This window comes from Pseudochaenichthys georgianus, unplaced genomic scaffold, assembly GCF_902827115.2.
Source record: "Pseudochaenichthys georgianus unplaced genomic scaffold, fPseGeo1.2 scaffold_2031_arrow_ctg1, whole genome shotgun sequence".
NCBI lineage: Eukaryota > Metazoa > Chordata > Actinopteri > Perciformes > Channichthyidae > Pseudochaenichthys > Pseudochaenichthys georgianus.
The window spans coordinates 63-20237 of record NW_027262739.1 but is presented as its reverse complement, the minus strand read 5'-3'; the positions used below and the strand labels follow the sequence as shown (position 1 = coordinate 20237).

Here is a 20175-nt window from a genome sequence, read left to right as displayed (position 1 = left end):
TTCAGAGTTTCTGCTGAGTCATTGTGTACAGGAAACTCCCCTTCAGAGTTTCTGCTGAGTCATTGTGTACAGGAAACTCCCCTTCAGAGTTTCTGCTGAGTCATGGTGTACAGGAAACTCCCCTTCAGAGTTTCTGCTGAGTCATTGTGTACAGGAAACTGCCCTTCAGAGTTTCTGCTGAGTCATTGTGTACAGGAAACTCCCCTTCAGAGTTTCTGCTGAGTCATTGTGTACAGGAAACTCCCCTTCAGAGTTTCTGCTGAGTCATTGTGTACAGGAAACTCCCCTTCAGAGTTTCTGCTGAGTCATGGTGTACAGGAAACTCCCCTTCAGAGTTTCTGCTGAGTCATTGTGTACAGGAAACTCCCCTGAGGGGGCAGGAGGCATCAGTGTAATGAGAAACATGTTAAAGTATAAACTGTGATTACAGTGTAGGTCCTGCTCCTAGAGAGGAACGAACACAGGAGGAAATAAAGTTGTATTGCTTTTATTAGACGTAATTAAATGATGTCCAAAAAGCGAAACTTTTATTTGAAATACAAATATTTGAAATATTCTCTTTTATCGGTTCCTCAAGTTTGTTTTTGAACCTTTTTTGCTTTAAAGTTCACATGTTTTGTTTCAGAAAGCACACGGATGACTTCTCTCAGTCGGCAGCTTTGAGACTCAGTTTCTGTGTTTCTGTGGTTCCTCTCAGGTTTTATATAAAGTGTACATCTCCTTCGTGGAGGTCGGGGTGGAGAACGTCCAGACGGTGGATTACTTTAAAGGAGTCGGTGAGTTCAGGGAATAAGAACTTATAAAACATTGAAGTTGTAAAAGTGAGTTTGGCATTATGATCTCATAATGTCTATCTTCCTCCTCTTCCTCAGCCTCCTTCCTCATCGTCAGTGTTGGAGGGACTCTGGTTGGTCTGGTCTTCGCCGTTCTGCTCAGCTTCATCACTCGTTTCACTAAGAAGGTCCGGATCATCGAGCCGCTCTTCGTCTTCCTGCTCGTCTACCTCGCCTACCTCACAGCCGAGCTCTTCTCCCTGTCCGCCATCCTGTCGTAAGTCTCAACATCCTGTCTTAAGTCTCAACATCCCGTCTTAAGTCTCAACATCCCGTTTTAAGTCTCAACATCCCGTCTTAAGTCTCAACATCCCGTCTTAAGTCTCAACATCCCGTCGTAAGTCTCAACATCCCGTCTTAAGTCTCAACATCCCGTCGTAAGTCTCAACATCCCGTCTTAAGTCTCAACATCCCGTCTTAAGTCTCAACATCCCGTCTTAAGTCTCAACATCCCGTCTTAAGTCTCAAAATCCCGTCTTAAGTCAGTCTCAAAATCCCGTCTTAAGTCTCAACATCCCGTCTTAAGTCTCAACATCCCGTCTTAAGTCTCAACATCCCGTCTTAAGTCTCAACATTACGTCGTAAGTCTCAACATCCCGTCGTAAGTCTCAACATCCCGTCTTAAGTCTCAACATCCCGTCGTAAGTCTCAACATCCCGTCGTAAGTCTCAACATCCCGTCTTAAGTCTCTAACATCCCGTCTTAAGTCTCAACATCCCGTCGTAAGTCTCAACATCCCGTCGTAAGTCTCAACATCCCGTCTTAAGTCTCAACATCCCGTCGTAAGTCTCAACATCCCGTCTTAAGTCTCAACATCCCGTCTTAAGTCTCAACATCCCGTCTTAAGTCTCAACATCCCGTCGTAAGTCTCAACATCCCGTCTTAAGTCTCAACATCCCGTCGTAAGTCTCAACATCCCGTCTTAAGTCTCAACATCCCGTCTTAAGTCTCAACATCCCGTCTTAAGTCTCAACATCCCGTCTTAAGTCTCAAAATCCCGTCTTAAGTCAGTCTCAAAATCCCGTCTTAAGTCTCAACATCCCGTCTTAAGTCTCAACATCCCGTCTTAAGTCTCAACATCCCGTCTTAAGTCTCAACATTACGTCGTAAGTCTCAACATCCCGTCGTAAGTCTCAACATCCCGTCTTAAGTCTCAACATCCCGTCGTAAGTCTCAACATCCCGTCGTAAGTCTCAACATCCCGTCTTAAGTCTCTAACATCCCGTCTTAAGTCTCAACATCCCGTCGTAAGTCTCAACATCCCGTCGTAAGTCTCAACATCCCGTCTTAAGTCTCAACATCCCGTCGTAAGTCTCAACATCCCGTCTTAAGTCTCAACATCCCGTCTTAAGTCTCAACATCCCGTCGTAAGTCTCAACATCCCGTCTTTTCGATGTCTGAGGAAATGTTTCTCGTCGCTCTCCTTAGCCTAATGCGGCGGGGGCGGGGAATGTAGCGTTGTACCTACACTTCCTACATCGTAACCTGGGACCAGGGCCGGCCCGTCGCACTGGCGTTATAGATGTTCGCCTGGGGCGCCAGATCTGTGGAGGCGCTGCGCTGACAGCTCTGGGAGAGAAAACAAATGTTTTGACCGTTGGGGCTCATCCTAATTTTCGCCTTGATGTAACAACATTCATAATTAAGTAAATGTAACACCCTTTTCACCCCGGTTACACTTTTCATTCGCCCTGTACGATGGGATGAAAATGGGGGATGTTGGCTTATCTGGCAACCGCAGCTCACAGCCAACGTGCGAGTGAGCGAGGGAGAAAGGAAGGGCGCTGTTGTTATTAGCATCTGGTGCTAGCTGCTCTAACGGAAGAAGATGTTTCTCCAATGATGTGGAGGAGAGTCCTCTCCAGTCAGACTGAGAGGCTGATAACTACAGCTCAGTGAGGTGAAGGACTCTCAGAGAGGTGGAGGAGAGTCCTCTCCAGTCAGACTGAGAGGCTGATAACTACAGCTCAGTGAGGTGAAGGACTCTCAGAGAGGTGGAGGAGAGTCCTCTCCAGTCAGACTGAGAGGCTGATAACTACAGCTCAGTGAGGTGAAGGACTCTCAGAGAGGTGGAGGAGAGTCCTCTCCAGTCAGACTGAGGCTGATAACTACAGCTCAGTGAGGTGAAGGACTCTCAGAGAGGTGGAGGGAGAGTCCTCTCCAGTCAGACTGAGGCTGATAACTACAGCTCAGTGAGGTGAAGGACTCTCAGAGATGTGGAGGAGAGTCCTCTCCAGTCAGACTGAGGCTGATAACTACAGCTCAGTGAGGTGAAGGACTCTCAGAGAGGTGGAAGAGAGTCCTCTCCAGTCAGACTGAGAGGCTGATAACTACAGCTCAGTGAGGTGAAGGACTCTCTGAGAGGTGGAGGAGAGTCCTCTCCAGTCAGACTGAGAGGCTGATAACTACAGCTCAGTGAGGTGAAGGACTCTCAGAGAGGTGGAGGGAGAGTCCTCTCCAGTCAGACTGAGAGGCTGATAACTACAGCTCAGTGAGGTAAAGGACTCTCAGAGAGGTGGAGGGAGAGTCCTCTCCAGTCAGACTGAGAGGCTGATAACTTCAGCTCAGTGAGGTGAAGGACTCTCAGAGAGGTGGAGGGAGAGTCCTCTCCACTCAGACTGAGGCTGATAACTTCAGCTCAGTGAGGTAAAGGACTCTCAGAGAGGTGGAGGGAGAGTCCTCTCCACTCAGACTGAGGCTGATAACTTCAGCTCAGTGAGGTAAAGGACTCTCAGAGAGGTGGAAGGAGAGTCCTCTCCACTCAGACTGAGGCTGATAGCTACAGCTCAGTGAGGTGAAGGACTCTCAGAGAGGTGGAGGGAGAGTCCTCTCCACTCAGACTGAGGCTGATAACTTCAGCTCAGTGAGGTGAAGGACTCTCAGAGAGGTGGAGGGAGAGTCCTCTCCAGTCAGACTGAGAGGCTGATAACTTCAGCTCAGTGAGGTGAAGTACTCTCAGAGAGGTGGAGGGAGAGTCCTCTCCACTCAGACTGAGGCTGATAACTTCAGCTCAGTGAGGTAAAGGACTCTCAGAGATGTGGAGGAGAGTCCTCTCCAGTCAGACTGAGGCTGATAACTACAGCTCAGTGAGGTGAAGGACTCTCAGAGAGGTGGAGGAGAGTCCTCTCCAGTCAGACTGAGAGGCTGATAACTACAGCTCAGTGAGGTGAAGGACTCTCAGAGAGGTGGAGGGAGAGTCCTCTCCAGTCAGACTGAGAGGCTGATAACTACAGCTCAGTGAGGTGAAGGACTCTCTGAGAGGTGGAGGAGAGTCCTCTCCAGTCAGACTGAGAGGCTGATAACTACAGCTCAGTGAGGTGAAGGACTCTCAGAGAGGTGGAGGGAGAGTCCTCTCCAGTCAGACTGAGAGGCTGATAACTACAGCTCAGTGAGGTAAAGGACTCTCAGAGAGGTGGAGGGAGAGTCCTCTCCAGTCAGACTGAGAGGCTGATAACTTCAGCTCAGTGAGGTGAAGGACTCTCAGAGAGGTGGAGGGAGAGTCCTCTCCACTCAGACTGAGGCTGATAACTTCAGCTCAGTGAGGTAAAGGACTCTCAGAGAGGTGGAGGGAGAGTCCTCTCCACTCAGACTGAGGCTGATAACTTCAGCTCAGTGAGGTAAAGGACTCTCAGAGAGGTGGAGGGAGAGTCCTCTCCACTCAGACTGAGGCTGATAGCTACAGCTCAGTGAGGTGAAGGACTCTCAGAGAGGTGGAGGAGAGTCCTCTCCACTCAGACTGAGGCTGATAGCTACAGCTCAGTGAGGTGAAGGACTCTGAGTGTTTAGATAGTTCACTTTAGTCTAAGTTATCTCAGTGGGTCTCAAACGTTTTGATCACGATGTACGTAAACACATATTTCCAAGGCTCTCCTTTATAATGATTGGGATAAAACAGGTTTGAAATCATTCCAATGTAAACTATAGGACAGTACACCAGACATATCGTTTAAACTGGAGAGATACAAAAATATGCATAAATAAAATAGTAAAATAAGATCTGAATGAACAACAAAAATAAAATACGTTCCATGTATTTGTTATTGGCTATGGGTTACTGGTTATGCTCACATACTTATTTAATTATTAAAATGTAAACCGATCTTCTTCATATGGGTGTTTAGAGTTGTACCCCCTAGATCTAGCCTCTAGTCATTCTGCTTAAAGTGCACCAGATTGAAGCATTTTACTTTAAAATGTTCAAACATTTCTTCCCGGTATGCCTGAGAGGCAGATATGCTTGTTTTTCTCAACAAGAACTGTTTTTAAATGGGGGGGGGGTTCTTTTAAAAGTTGCACTGCTGTAGCTTCAGTGGTTCAGGTTACAGTTACAGAGCAGTGAATATAAACTGGTTCATGTGGATATTACTGTAAACTAACCTGTGTCAAAGTTTCTCGAATACATGTAATTGTTTTGGTGGAAGAAGCAGGTATCATTTGTTTACCCTGCCCCTCAAAGAATCGGAATTGAGAACCGTTAAGAACCGGAATCGAAAAGTAGAATCGGAATCAGAATCGTGGAAATTAGTCGTAAGTCTCAACATCCCGTCTTAAGTCTCAACATCCCGTCTTAAGTCTCAACATCCCTTCGTAAGTCTCAACATCCCGTCGTAAGTCTCAACATCCTGTCTTAAGTCTCAACATCCTGTCTTAAGTCTCAACATCCTGTCTTGAGTCTCAACATCCTGTCTTGAGTCTCAACATCCTGTCTTAAGTCTCAACATCCCGTCTTGAGTCTCAACATCCCGTCTTAAGTCTCAACATCCCGTCTTAAGTCTCAACATCCCGTCTTAAGTCTCAACATCCTGTCTTAAGTCTCAACATCCTGTCTTGAGTCTCAACATCCTGTCGTAAGTCTCAACATCCTGTCTTGAGTCTCAACATCCTGTCGTAAGTCTCAACATCCCGTCTTAAGTCTCAACATCCCGTCTTAAGTCTCAACATCCCGTCGTAAGTCTCAACATCCTGTCTTAAGTCTCAACATCCTGTCTTAAGTCTCAACATCCCGTCTTAAGTCTCAACATCCCGTCTTAAGTCTCAACATCCCGTCGTAAGTCTCAACATCCCGTCGTAAGTCTCAACATCCCGTCTTAAGTCTCAACATCCCGTCATAAGTCTCAACATCCCGTCGTAAGTCTCAACATCCCGTCTTAAGTCTCAACATCCCGTCGTAAGTCTCAACATCCCGTCTTAAGTCTCAACATCCCGTCGTAAGTCTCAACATCCCGTCGTAAGTCTCTAACATCCCGTCTTAAGTCTCAACATCCCGTCGTAAGTCTCAACATCCCGTCGTAAGTCTCAACATCCCGTCTTAAGTCTCAACATTACGTCGTAAGTCTCAACATCCCGTCGTAAGTCTCAACATCCCGTCTTAAGTCTCTAACATCCCGTCGTAAGTCTCAACATCCCGTCGTAAGTCTCAACATCCCGTCTTAAGTCTCAACATCCTGTCTTGAGTCTCAACATCCTGTCGTAAGTCTCAACATCCCGTCTTAAGTCTCAACATCCCGTCGTAAGTCTCAACATCCCGTCGTAAGTCTCAACATCCCGTCTTAAGTCTCAAATCCCGTCGTAAGTCTCAACATCCCGTCGTAAGTCTCAACATCCCGTCGTAAGTCTCAACATCCTGTCGTAAGTCTCAACATCCCGTCTTAAGTCTCAACATCCCGTCGTAAGTCTCTAACATCCCGTCGTAACGGCCCGTCTACACGACAGGCATCAAAAAATCTTGAAGCTGGGCGTGTCTGAGGCTTGGCAATTTCTCGCGCCCAAGGCGACCAGAAATCTCCTGCCCGCTCCCGACATACAAAGCAATAGCAATGTTAAAACGAAGTAAACTGGATATAAACTCCCCAAACAGGCGAAAACCTACCAGTTTCACCCACTGTCTCTGCCACCTCCCTCCATGCCTGGTTCCTCCGGTTTGTATCCCGGTAAATAGTTCAGGTCGTAAAGAACCGGGTGATTTGCTACCGTAATTTCTCGTTTGGAATATGAGGAAATGAACTGCGGTCTGGCTCTCCCAGCTTGCACGCAGTTTGATTGGCTCGCGCTTGTACTGGCGGGATTTGCATAAACGGGATTTGATTGGCTGATGCCAGCTTCGAAAGCATCGGGAGCATCAAAAGTTGAACATTGCTCAACTTTTGATGCTCACGATGCAAAGCCATGCCATGCTCCCCACAATGCAGTTCGGCGAAGATTCAAAATCTTCTACGTCACCCCATTCAAATTAATGGGCGAAGCGTTGAAAGCATTTTTCGATGCCTGTAGTATAGACGGGGCGTAAGTCTCAACATCCCGTCTTAAGTCTCAACATCCCGTCTTAAGTCTCAACATCCCGTCTTAAGTCTCAACATCCCGTCTTAAGTCTCAACATTACGTCGTAAGTCTCAACATCCCGTCGTAAGTCTCAACATCCCGTCGTAAGTCTCAACATCCCGTCGTAAGTCTCAACATCCCGTCTTAAGTCTCTAACATCCCGTCTTAAGTCTCAACATCCCGTCGTAAGTCTCAACATCCCGTCGTAAGTCTCAACATCCCGTCGTAAGTCTCAACATCCCGTCTTAAGTCTCAACATCCCGTCGTAAGTCTCAACATCCCGTCGTAAGTCTCAACATCCCGTCTTAAGTCTCTAACATCCCGTCTTAAGTCTCAACATCCCGTCGTAAGTCTCAACATTACGTCGTAAGTCTCAACATCCCGTCGTAAGTCTCAACATCACGTCGTAAGTCTCAACATCCCGTCGTAAGTCTCAACATCCCGTCTTAAGTCTCAACATCCCGTCGTAAGTCTCAACATCCCGTCGTAAGTCTCAACATCCCGTCTTAAGTCTCTAACATCCCGTCTTAAGTCTCAACATCCCGTCGTAAGTCTCAACATCCCGTCGTAAGTCTCAACATCCCGTCTTAAGTCTCAAATCCCGTCGTAAGTCTCAACATCCCGTCGTAAGTCTCAACATCCCGTCGTAAGTCTCAACATCCCGTCGTAAGTCTCAACATCCCGTCTTAAGTCTCAAATCCCGTCGTAAGTCTCTAACATCCCGTCGTAACGGCCCGTCTACACGACAGGCATCAAAAAATCTTGAAGCTGGGCGTGTCTGAGGCTTGGCAATTTCTCGCGCCCAAGGCGACCAGAAATCTCCTGCCCGCTCCCGACATACAAAGCAATAGCAATGTTAAAACGAAGTAAACTGGATATAAACTCCCCAAACAGGCGAAAACCTACCAGTTTCACCCACTGTCTCTGCCACCTCCCTCCATGCCGGTTCCTCCGGTTTGTATCCCGGTAAATAGTTCAGGTCGTAAAGAACCGGGTGATTTGCTACCGTAATTTCTCGTTTGGAATATGAGGAAATGAACTGCGGTCTGGCTCTCCCAGCTTGCACGCAGTTTGATTGGCTCGCGCTTGTACTGGCGGGATTTGCATAAACGGGATTTGATTGGCTGATGCCAGCTTCGAAAGCATCGGGAGCATCAAAAGTTGAACATTGCTCAACTTTTGATGCTCACGATGCAAAGCCATGCCATGCTCCCCACAATGCAGTTCGGCGAAGATTCAAAATCTTCTACGTCACCCCATTCAAATTAATGGGCGAAGCGTTGAAAGCATTTTTCGATGCCTGTAGTATAGACGGGGCGTAAGTCTCAACATCCCGTCTTAAGTCTCAACATCCCGTCTTAAGTCTCAACATCCCGTCTTAAGTTTCAACATTACGTCGTAAGTCTCAACATCCCGTCGTAAGTCTCAACATCCCGTCGTAAGTCTCAACATCCCGTCGTAAGTCTCAACATCCCGTCTTAAGTCTCTAACATCCCGTCTTAAGTCTCAACATCCCGTCGTAAGTCTCAACATCCCGTCGTAAGTCTCAACATCCCGTCGTAAGTCTCAACATCCCGTCTTAAGTCTCAACATCCCGTCGTAAGTCTCAACATCCCGTCGTAAGTCTCAACATCCCGTCTTAAGTCTCTAACATCCCGTCTTAAGTCTCAACATCCCGTCGTAAGTCTCAACATCCCGTCGTAAGTCTCAACATCCCGTCGTAAGTCTCAACATCCCGTCTTAAGTCTCTAACATCCCGTCTTAAGTCTCAACATCCCGTCGTAAGTCTCAACATTACGTCGTAAGTCTCAACATCCCGTCGTAAGTCTCAACATCACGTCGTAAGTCTCAACATCCCGTCGTAAGTCTCAACATCCCGTCTTAAGTCTCAACATCCCGTCGTAAGTCTCAACATCCCGTCGTAAGTCTCAACATCCCGTCTTAAGTCTCTAACATCCCGTCTTAAGTCTCAACATCCCGTCGTAAGTCTCAACATCCCGTCGTAAGTCTCAACATCCCGTCTTAAGTCTCAAATCCCGTCGTAAGTCTCAACATCCCGTCGTAAGTCTCAACATCCCGTCGTAAGTCTCAACATCCCGTCGTAAGTCTCAACATCCCGTCTTAAGTCTCAAATCCCGTCGTAAGTCTCAACATCCCGTCGTAAGTCTCTAACATCCCGTCGTAACGGCCCGTCTACACGACAGGCATCAAAAAATCTTGAAGCTGGGCGTGTCTGAGGCTTGGCAATTTCTCGCGCCCAAGGCGACCAGAAATCTCCTGCCCGCTCCCGACATACAAAGCAATAGCAATGTTAAAACGAAGTAAACTGGATATAAACTCCCCAAACAGGCGAAAACCTACCAGTTTCACCCACTGTCTCTGCCACCTCCCTCCATGCCTGGTTCCTCCGGTTTGTATCCCGGTAAATAGTTCAGGTCGTAAAGAACCGGGTGATTTGCTACCCGTAATTTCTCGTTTGGAATATGAGGAAATGAACTGCGGTCTGGCTCTCCCAGCTTGCACGCAGTTTGATTGGCTCGCGCTTGTACTGGCGGGATTTGCATAAACGGGATTTGATTGGCTGATGCCAGCTTCGAAAGCATCGGGAGCATCAAAAGTTGAACATTGCTCAACTTTTGATGCTCACGATGCAAAGCCATGCCATGCTCCCCACAATGCAGTTCGGCGAAGATTCAAAATCTTCTACGTCACCCCATTCAAATTAATGGGCGAAGCGTTGAAAGCATTTTTCGATGCCTTTAGTGTAGACGGGGCGTAAGTCTCAACATCCCGTCTTGAGTCTCAACATCCCGTCGTAAGTCTCAACATCCCGTCTTAAGTCTCAACATCCCGTCTTAAGTCTCTAACATCCCGTCTTAAGTCTCAACATCCCGTCTTAAGTCTCAACATCCCGTCTTAAGTCTCAACATCCCGTCGTAAGTCTCAACATCCCGTCTTAAGTCTCAACATCCCGTCGTAAGTGTCAACATCCCGTCGTAAGTCTCAACATCCCGTCTTAAGTCTCAACATCCCGTCGTAAGTCTCAACATCCCGTCGTAAGTCTCAACATCCCGTCTTAAGTCTCTAACATCCCGTCTTAAGTCTCAACATCCCGTCGTAAGTCTCAACATCCCGTCTTTTCGATGTCTGAGGAAATGTTTCTCGTCGCTCTCCTTAGCCTAATGCGGCGGGGGCGGGGAATGTAGCGTTGTACCTACACTTCCTACATCGTAACCTGGGACCAGGGCCGGCCCGTCGCACTGGCGTTATAGATGTTTGCCTGGGGCGCCAGATCTGTGGAGGCGCTGCGCTGACAGCTCTGGGAGAGAAAACAAATGTTTTGACCGTTGGGGCTCATCCTAATTTTCGCCTTGATGTAACAACATTCATAATTAAGTAAATGTAACACCCTTTTCACCCCGGTTACACTTTTCATTCGCCCTGTACGATGGGATGAAAATGGGGGATGTTGGCTTATCTGGCAACCGCAGCTCACAGCCAACGTGCGAGTGAGCGAGGGAGAAAGGAAGGGCGCTGTTGTTATTAGCATCTGGTGCTAGCTGCTCTAACGGAAGAAGATGTTTCTCCAATGATGTGGAGGAGAGTCCTCTCCAGTCAGACTGAGAGGCTGATAACTACAGCTCAGTGAGGTGAAGGACTCTCAGAGAGGTGGAGGAGAGTCCTCTCCAGTCAGACTGAGAGGCTGATAACTACAGCTCAGTGAGGTGAAGGACTCTCAGAGAGGTGGAGGAGAGTCCTCTCCAGTCAGACTGAGAGGCTGATAACTACAGCTCAGTGAGGTGAAGGACTCTCAGAGAGGTGGAGGGAGAGTCCTCTCCACTCAGACTGAGGCTGATAACTTCAGCTCAGTGAGGTGAAGTACTCTCAGAGAGGTGGAGGGAGAGTCCTCTCCAGTCAGACTGAGAGGCTGATAACTTCAGCTCAGTGAGGTGAAGTACTCTCAGAGAGGTGGAGGGAGAGTCCTCTCCACTCAGACTGAGGCTGATAACTTCAGCTCAGTGAGGTAAAGGACTCTCAGAGATGTGGAGGAGAGTCCTCTCCAGTCAGACTGAGGCTGATAACTACAGCTCAGTGAGGTGAAGGACTCTCAGAGAGGTGGAGGAGAGTCCTCTCCAGTCAGACTGAGAGGCTGATAACTACAGCTCAGTGAGGTGAAGGACTCTCAGAGAGGTGGAGGGAGAGTCCTCTCCAGTCAGACTGAGAGGCTGATAACTACAGCTCAGTGAGGTGAAGGACTCTCAGAGAGGTGGAGGGAGAGTCCTCTCCAGTCAGACTGAGAGGCTGATAACTACAGCTCAGTGAGGTAAAGGACTCTCAGAGAGGTGGAGGGAGAGTCCTCTCCAGTCAGACTGAGAGGCTGATAACTTCAGCTCAGTGAGGTGAAGGACTCTCAGAGAGGTGGAGGGAGAGTCCTCTCCACTCAGACTGAGGCTGATAACTTCAGCTCAGTGAGGTAAAGGACTCTCAGAGAGGTGGAGGGAGAGTCCTCTCCACTCAGACTGAGGCTGATAACTTCAGCTCAGTGAGGTAAAGGACTCTCAGAGAGGTGGAGGGAGAGTCCTCTCCACTCAGACTGAGGCTGATAGCTACAGCTCAGTGAGGTGAAGGACTCTCAGAGAGGTGGAGGGAGAGTCCTCTCCACTCAGACTGAGGCTGATAGCTACAGCTCAGTGAGGTGAAGGACTCTGAGTGTTTAGATAGTTCACTTTAGTCTAAGTTATCTCAGTGGGTCTCAAACGTTTTGATCACGATGTACGTAAACACATATTTCCAAGGCTCTCCTTTATAATGATTGGGATAAAACAGGTTTGAAATCATTCCAATGTAAACTATAGGACAGTACACCAGACATATCGTTTAAACTGGAGAGATACAAAAATATGCATAAATAAAATAGTAAAATAAGATCTGAATGAACAACAAAAATAAAATACGTTCCATGTATTTGTTATTGGCTATGGGTTACTGGTTATGCTCACATACTTATTTAATTATTAAAATGTAAACCGATCTTCTTCATATGGGTGTTTAGAGTTGTACCCCCTAGATCTAGCCTCTAGTCATTCTGCTTAAAGTGCACCAGATTGAAGCATTTTACTTTAAAATGTTCAAACATTTCTTCCCGGTACGCCTGAGAGGCAGATATGCTTGTTTTTCTCAACAAGAACTGTTTTTAAATGGGGGGGGGGGTTCTTTTAAAAGTTGCACTGCTGTAGCTTCAGTGGTTCAGGTTACAGTTACAGAGCAGTGAATATAAACTGGTTCATGTGGATATTACTGTAAACTAACCTGTGTCAAAGTTTCTCCAATACATGTAATTGTTTTGGTGGAAGAAGCAAGTATCATTTGTTTACCCTGCCCCTCAAAGAATCGGAATTGAGAACCGTTAAGAACCGGAATCGAAAAGTAGAATCGGAATCAGAATCGTGGAAATTAGTCGTAAGTCTCAACATCCCGTCTTAAGTCTCAACATCCCGTCTTAAGTCTCAACATCCCTTCGTAAGTCTCAACATCCCGTCGTAAGTCTCAACATCCTGTCTTAAGTCTCAACATCCTGTCTTAAGTCTCAACATCCTGTCTTGAGTCTCAACATCCTGTCTTGAGTCTCAACATCCTGTCTTAAGTCTCAACATCCCGTCTTGAGTCTCAACATCCCGTCTTAAGTCTCAACATCCCGTCTTAAGTCTCAACATCCCGTCTTAAGTCTCAACATCCTGTCTTAAGTCTCAACATCCTGTCTTGAGTCTCAACATCCTGTCGTAAGTCTCAACATCCTGTCTTGAGTCTCAACATCCTGTCGTAAGTCTCAACATCCTGTCTTGAGTCTCAACATCCCGTCTTAAGTCTCAACATCCCGTCGTAAGTCTCAACATCCTGTCTTAAGTCTCAACATCCTGTCTTAAGTCTCAACATCCCGTCTTAAGTCTCAACATCCCGTCTTAAGTCTCAACATCCCGTCGTAAGTCTCAACATCCCGTCGTAAGTCTCAACATCCCGTCTTAAGTCTCAACATCCCGTCATAAGTCTCAACATCCCGTCGTAAGTCTCAACATCCCGTCTTAAGTCTCAACATCCCGTCGTAAGTCTCAACATCCCGTCTTAAGTCTCAACATCCCGTCGTAAGTCTCAACATCCCGTCGTAAGTCTCTAACATCCCGTCTTAAGTCTCAACATCCCGTCGTAAGTCTCAACATCCCGTCGTAAGTCTCAACATCCCGTCTTAAGTCTCAACATTACGTCGTAAGTCTCAACATCCCGTCGTAAGTCTCAACATCCCGTCTTAAGTCTCTAACATCCCGTCGTAAGTCTCAACATCCCGTCGTAAGTCTCAACATCCCGTCTTAAGTCTCAACATCCTGTCTTGAGTCTCAACATCCTGTCGTAAGTCTCAACATCCCGTCTTAAGTCTCAACATCCCGTCGTAAGTCTCAACATCCCGTCGTAAGTCTCAACATCCCGTCTTAAGTCTCAAATCCCGTCGTAAGTCTCAACATCCCGTCGTAAGTCTCAACATCCCGTCGTAAGTCTCAACATCCTGTCGTAAGTCTCAACATCCCGTCTTAAGTCTCAAATCCCGTCGTAAGTCTCAACATCCCGTCGTAAGTCTCTAACATCCCGTCGTAACGGCCCGTCTACACGACAGGCATCAAAAAATCTTGAAGCTGGGCGTGTCTGAGGCTTGGCAATTTCTCGCGCCCAAGGCGACCAGAAATCTCCTGCCCGCTCCCGACATACAAAGCAATAGCAATGTTAAAACGAAGTAAACTGGATATAAACTCCCCAAACAGGCGAAAACCTACCAGTTTCACCCACTGTCTCTGCCACCTCCCTCCATGCCTGGTTCCTCCGGTTTGTATCCCGGTAAATAGTTCAGGTCGTAAAGAACCGGGTGATTTGCTACCGTAATTTCTCGTTTGGAATATGAGGAAATGAACTGCGGTCTGGCTCTCCCAGCTTGCACGCAGTTTGATTGGCTCGCGCTTGTACTGGCGGGATTTGCATAAACGGGATTTGATTGGCTGATGCCAGCTTCGAAAGCATCGGGAGCATCAAAAGTTGAACATTGCTCAACTTTTGATGCTCACGATGCAAAGCCATGCCATGCTCCCCACAATGCAGTTCGGCGAAGATTCAAAATCTTCTACGTCACCCCATTCAAATTAATGGGCGAAGCGTTGAAAGCATTTTTCGATGCCTGTAGTATAGACGGGGCGTAAGTCTCAACATCCCGTCTTAAGTCTCAACATCCCGTCTTAAGTCTCAACATCCCGTCTTAAGTTTCAACATCCCGTCTTAAGTCTCAACATTACGTCGTAAGTCTCAACATCCCGTCGTAAGTCTCAACATCCCGTCGTAAGTCTCAACATCCCGTCGTAAGTCTCAACATCCCGTCTTAAGTCTCTAACATCCCGTCTTAAGTCTCAACATCCCGTCGTAAGTCTCAACATCCCGTCGTAAGTCTCAACATCCCGTCTTAAGTCTCAACATCCCGTCGTAAGTCTCAACATCCCGTCGTAAGTCTCAACATCCCGTCTTAAGTCTCTAACATCCCGTCTTAAGTCTCAACATCCCGTCGTAAGTCTCAACATTACGTCGTAAGTCTCAACATCCCGTCGTAAGTCTCAACATCACGTCGTAAGTCTCAACATCCCGTCGTAAGTCTCAACATCCCGTCTTAAGTCTCAACATCCCGTCGTAAGTCTCAACATCCCGTCGTAAGTCTCAACATCCCGTCTTAAGTCTCTAACATCCCGTCTTAAGTCTCAACATCCCGTCGTAAGTCTCAACATCCCGTCGTAAGTCTCAACATCCCGTCTTAAGTCTCAAATCCCGTCGTAAGTCTCAACATCCCGTCGTAAGTCTCAACATCCCGTCGTAAGTCTCAACATCCCGTCGTAAGTCTCAACATCCCGTCTTAAGTCTCAAATCCCGTCGTAAGTCTCAACATCCCGTCGTAAGTCTCTAACATCCCGTCGTAACGGCCCGTCTACACGACAGGCATCAAAAAATCTTGAAGCTGGGCGTGTCTGAGGCTTGGCAATTTCTCGCGCCCAAGGCGACCAGAAATCTCCTGCCCGCTCCCGACATACAAAGCAATAGCAATGTTAAAACGAAGTAAACTGGATATAAACTCCCCAAACAGGCGAAAACCTACCAGTTTCACCCACTGTCTCTGCCACCTCCCTCCATGCCTGGTTCCTCCGGTTTGTATCCCGGTAAATAGTTCAGGTCGTAAAGAACCGGGTGATTTGCTACCGTAATTTCTCGTTTGGAATATGAGGAAATGAACTGCGGTCTGGCTCTCCCAGCTTGCACGCAGTTTGATTGGCTCGCGCTTGTACTGGCGGGATTTGCATAAACGGGATTTGATTGGCTGATGCCAGCTTCGAAAGCATCGGGAGCATCAAAAGTTGAACATTGCTCAACTTTTGATGCTCACGATGCAAAGCCATGCCATGCTCCCCACAATGCAGTTCGGCGAAGATTCAAAATCTTCTACGTCACCCCATTCAAATTAATGGGCGAAGCGTTGAAAGCATTTTTCGATGCCTTTAGTGTAGACGGGGCGTAAGTCTCAACATCCCGTCTTGAGTCTCAACATCCCGTCGTAAGTCTCAACATCCCGTCTTAAGTCTCAACATCCCGTCTTAAGTCTCTAACATCCCGTCTTAAGTCTCAACATCCCGTCTTAAGTCTCAACATCCCGTCTTAAGTCTCAACATCCCGTCGTAAGTCTCAACATCCCGTCTTAAGTCTCAACATCCCGTCGTAAGTGTCAACATCCCGTCGTAAGTCTCAACATCCCGTCTTAAGTCTCAACATCCCGTCGTAAGTCTCAACATCCCGTCGTAAGTCTCAACATCCCGTCTTAAGTCTCTAACATCCCGTCTTAAGTCTCAACATCCCGTCGTAAGTCTCAACATCCCGTCTTTTCGATGTCTGAGGAAATGTTTCTCGTCGCTCTCCTTAGCCTAATGCGGCGGGGGCGGGGAATGTAGCGTTGTACCTACACTTCCTACATCGTAACCTGGGACCAGGGCCGGCCCGTCGCACTGGCGTTATAGATGTTTGCCTGGGGCGCCAGATCTGTGGAGGCGCTGCGCTGACAGCTCTGGGAGAGAAAACAAATGTTTTGACCGTTGGGGCTCATCCTAATTTTCGCCTTGATGTAACAACATTCATAATTAAGTAAATGTAACACCCTTTTCACCCCGGTTACACTTTTCATTCGCCCTGTACGATGGGATGAAAATGGGGGATGTTGGCTTATCTGGCAACCGCAGCTCACAGCCAACGTGCGAGTGAGCGAGGGAGAAAGGAAGGGCGCTGTTGTTATTAGCATCTGGTGCTAGCTGCTCTAACGGAAGAAGATGTTTCTCCAATGATGTGGAGGAGAGTCCTCTCCAGTCAGACTGAGAGGCTGATAACTACAGCTCAGTGAGGTGAAGGACTCTCAGAGAGGTGGAGGAGAGTCCTCTCCAGTCAGACTGAGGCTGATAACTTCAGCTCAGTGAGGTGAAGGACTCTCAGAGAGGTGGAGGGAGAGTCCTCTCCAGTCAGACTGAGAGGCTGATAACTTCAGCTCAGTGAGGTGAAGTACTCTCAGAGAGGTGGAGGGAGAGTCCTCTCCAGTCAGACTGAGAGGCTGATAACTTCAGCTCAGTGAGGTGAAGGACTCTCAGAGAGGTGGAGGGAGAGTCCTCTCCACTCAGACTGAGGCTGATAACTTCAGCTCAGTGAGGTGAAGGACTCTCAGAGAGGTGGAGGAGAGTCCTCTCCACTCAGACTGAGGCTGATAACTTCAGCTCAGTGAGGTAAAGGACTCTCAGAGAGGTGGAGGGAGAGTCCTCTCCACTCAGACTGAGGCTGATAACTTCAGCTCAGTGAGGTAAAGGACTCTCAGAGAGGTGGAGGGAGAGTCCTCTCCACTCAGACTGAGGCTGATAGCTACAGCTCAGTGAGGTGAAGGACTCTCAGAGAGGTGGAGGAGAGTCCTCTCCACTCAGACTGAGGCTGATAGCTACAGCTCAGTGAGGTGAAGGACTCTGAGTGTTTAGATAGTTCACTTTAGTCTAAGTTATCTCAGTGGGTCTCAAACGTTTTGATCACGATGTACGTAAACACATATTTCCAAGGCTCTCCTTTATAATGATTGGGATAAAACAGGTTTGAAATCATTCCAATGTAAACTATAGGACAGTACACCAGACATATCGTTTAAACTGGAGAGATACAAAAATATGCATAAATAAAATAGTAAAATAAGATCTGAATGAACAACAAAAATAAAATACGTTCCATGTATTTGTTATTGGCTATGGGTTACTGGTTATGCTCACATACTTATTTAATTATTAAAATGTAAACCGATCTTCTTCATATGGGTGTTTAGAGTTGTACCCCCTAGATCTAGCCTCTAGTCATTCTGCTTAAAGTGCACCAGATTGAAGCATTTTACTTTAAAATGTTCAAACATTTCTTCCCGGTACGCCTGAGAGGCAGATATGCTTGTTTTTCTCAACAAGAACTGTTTTTAAATGGGGGGGGGTTCTTTTAAAAGTTGCACTGCTGTAGCTTCAGTGGTTCAGGTTACAGTTACAGAGCAGTGAATATAAACTGGTTCATGTGGATATTACTGTAAACTAACCTGTGTCAAAGTTTCTCCAATACATGTAATTGTTTTGGTGGAAGAAGCAAGTATCATTTGTTTACCCTGCCCCTCAAAGAATCGGAATTGAGAACCGTTAAGAACCGGAATCGAAAAGTAGAATCGGAATCAGAATCGTGGAAATTAGTCGTAAGTCTCAACATCCCGTCTTAAGTCTCAACATCCCGTCTTAAGTCTCAACATCCCTTCGTAAGTCTCAACATCCCGTCGTAAGTCTCAACATCCTGTCTTAAGTCTCAACATCCCGTCTTGAGTCTCAACATCCCGTCTTAAGTCTCAACATCCCGTCTTGAGTCTCAACATCCCGTCGTAAGTCTCAACATCCTGTCTTGAGTCTCAACATCCTGTCGTAAGTCTCAACATCCTGTCTTGAGTCTCAACATCCTGTCTTAAGTCTCAACATCCTGTCTTGAGTCTCAACATCCTGTCGTAAGTCTCAACATCCCGTCTTAAGTCTCAACATCCCGTCTTAAGTCTCAACATCCCGTCTTAAGTCTCAACATCCCGTCTTAATTCTCAACATCCCGTCTTAAGTCTCAACATCCCGTCTTAAGTCTCAACATTCCGTCTTAAGTCTCAACATCCCGTCTTAAGTCTCAACATCCCGTCTTAAGTCTCAACATCCTGTCGTAAGTCTCAACATCCTGTCATAAGTCTCAACATCCTGTCTTAAGTCTCAACATCCCGTCTTAAGTCTCAACATCCCGTCTTAAGTCTCAACATCCCGTCTTAAGTCTCAACATCCCGTCTTAAGTCTCAACATCCCGTCTTAAGTCTCAACATCCCGTCTTAAGTCTCAACATCCCGTCGTAAGTCTCAACATCCCGTCGTAAGTCTCAACATCCCGTCTTAAGTCTCAACATCCCGTCGTAAGTCTCAAAATCCTGTCTTAAGTCTCAACATCCTGTCTTAAGTCCCCCAATCCAGTTGTAAGTCTCAATCATCCTATCCTAACTCTTTAACTTCCTCTCGTAAAACTCTAACATCCTTTTGTAAGTCTCTAAAACCCCATTCGTAAGTGTCTACCTTCGTGTCGTAAGTCTCAACATCCTGTCTTAAGTCTCCACATCCCGTCTTAAGTCTCCATCGTCTGGTCTTAAGTCTCAACATCCCGTCTTAAGTCTCCATCGTCTGGTCTTAAGTCTCCATCGTCTGGTCTTAAGTCTCCACCCTTCAGCAACAACAGTCTGAACACACATCATTGTGAAGTAAGTCTCTACTTCCTGTCCTAAGTCTCTCTCTCTCTTCTCTCTTTCAGGATGACGTTCTGCGGGATCGGAGCTAATAAATACGTGGAGGCGAACATCTCCCAGAAGTCCAGAACCACCGTGAAATACACGATGAAGACTCTGGCCAGCATCGCAGAGACCATCATCTTCATCTTCCTCGGCATCTCCGCCGTGGACAAATCAAAGTGGGCCTGGGACACGGGCCTGGTGTCCTGCACCCTCGTCTTCATCTTCGTCTTCAGGGCTGCAGGTTCGACCTTTAGTGACCTTTAGTGTGACCTTTTGTGACCTTCAGTGACCTTTAGTGACCTTTAGTGACCTCTTTCCAGGTGTGTTTGACCTTTAGTGACCTCTGTGCAGGTGTGTGTGACCTTTAGTGACCTCTCTGTGCAGGTGTGATTGGTCAGACGTGGGTTCTGAACCGGTTCCGGCTCGTCCCATTGGATAAGATCGATCAGGTGGTCATGTCGTACGGCGGCCTGCGGGGGGCGGTGGCCTTCGCTCTGGTGGTTCTGCTGGACGGAGAACACGTGAAGGCTAAGGAATACTTTGTGGCCACGACCATCGTAGTGGTCTTCTTCACCGTCATGTTTCAGGTACGAGGAAAAACTCCCCGATGTTATATTCCAACAAGACAAGCCCCTCCCGATACGAGGGCTCACACACCACCGGATTACTTTAGATGTTTATATGTGTATTCACTTTTAAAGTCTGTTCCTGCTTTATCTTCAGGTGTTCAGGTGTTCAGGTGTTCAGGTGTTCAGGTGTTCAGGTGTTCAGGTGTTCATGTGTTCATGTGTTCAGGTGATGTGTTCAGGTGTTCAGGTGTTCAGGTGATGTGTTCAGGTGTTCAGGTGATGTGTTCAGGTGTTCAGGTGTTCATGTGTTCAGGTGTTCATGTGTTTAGGTGTTCAGGTGTTCAGGTGTTCAGGTGTTCATGTGTTCAGGTGTTCAGGTGTTCAGGTGTTCAGGTGTTCAGGTGTTCAGGTGTTCAGGTGTTTCAGGTGTTCAGGTGTTCAGGTGTTCAGGTGTTCAGGTGTTCAGGTGTCCAGGTGTTCAGGTGTTCAGGTGTTTCAGGTGTTCAGGTGTTCAGGTGTTTCAGGTG

At 47.2% G+C, this 20175-nt stretch overlaps 1 protein-coding gene across 1 annotated transcript; it reads left to right on the top strand.

Moving 5' to 3' along the window:
* Nucleotides 1-307: 307 nt before the first annotated feature.
* On the top strand, nucleotides 308-19666 carry LOC117441836 (sodium/hydrogen exchanger 5-like; the record flags this gene model as incomplete). Its single annotated transcript, XM_034077851.1, has 5 exons — nucleotides 308-391; nucleotides 698-776; nucleotides 873-1050; nucleotides 19100-19320; nucleotides 19464-19666. Coding segments are annotated over exons 1-5 (765 nt in total), but the record flags the coding sequence as incomplete, so codon positions are not given.
* Nucleotides 19667-20175: the final 509 nt, after the last annotated feature.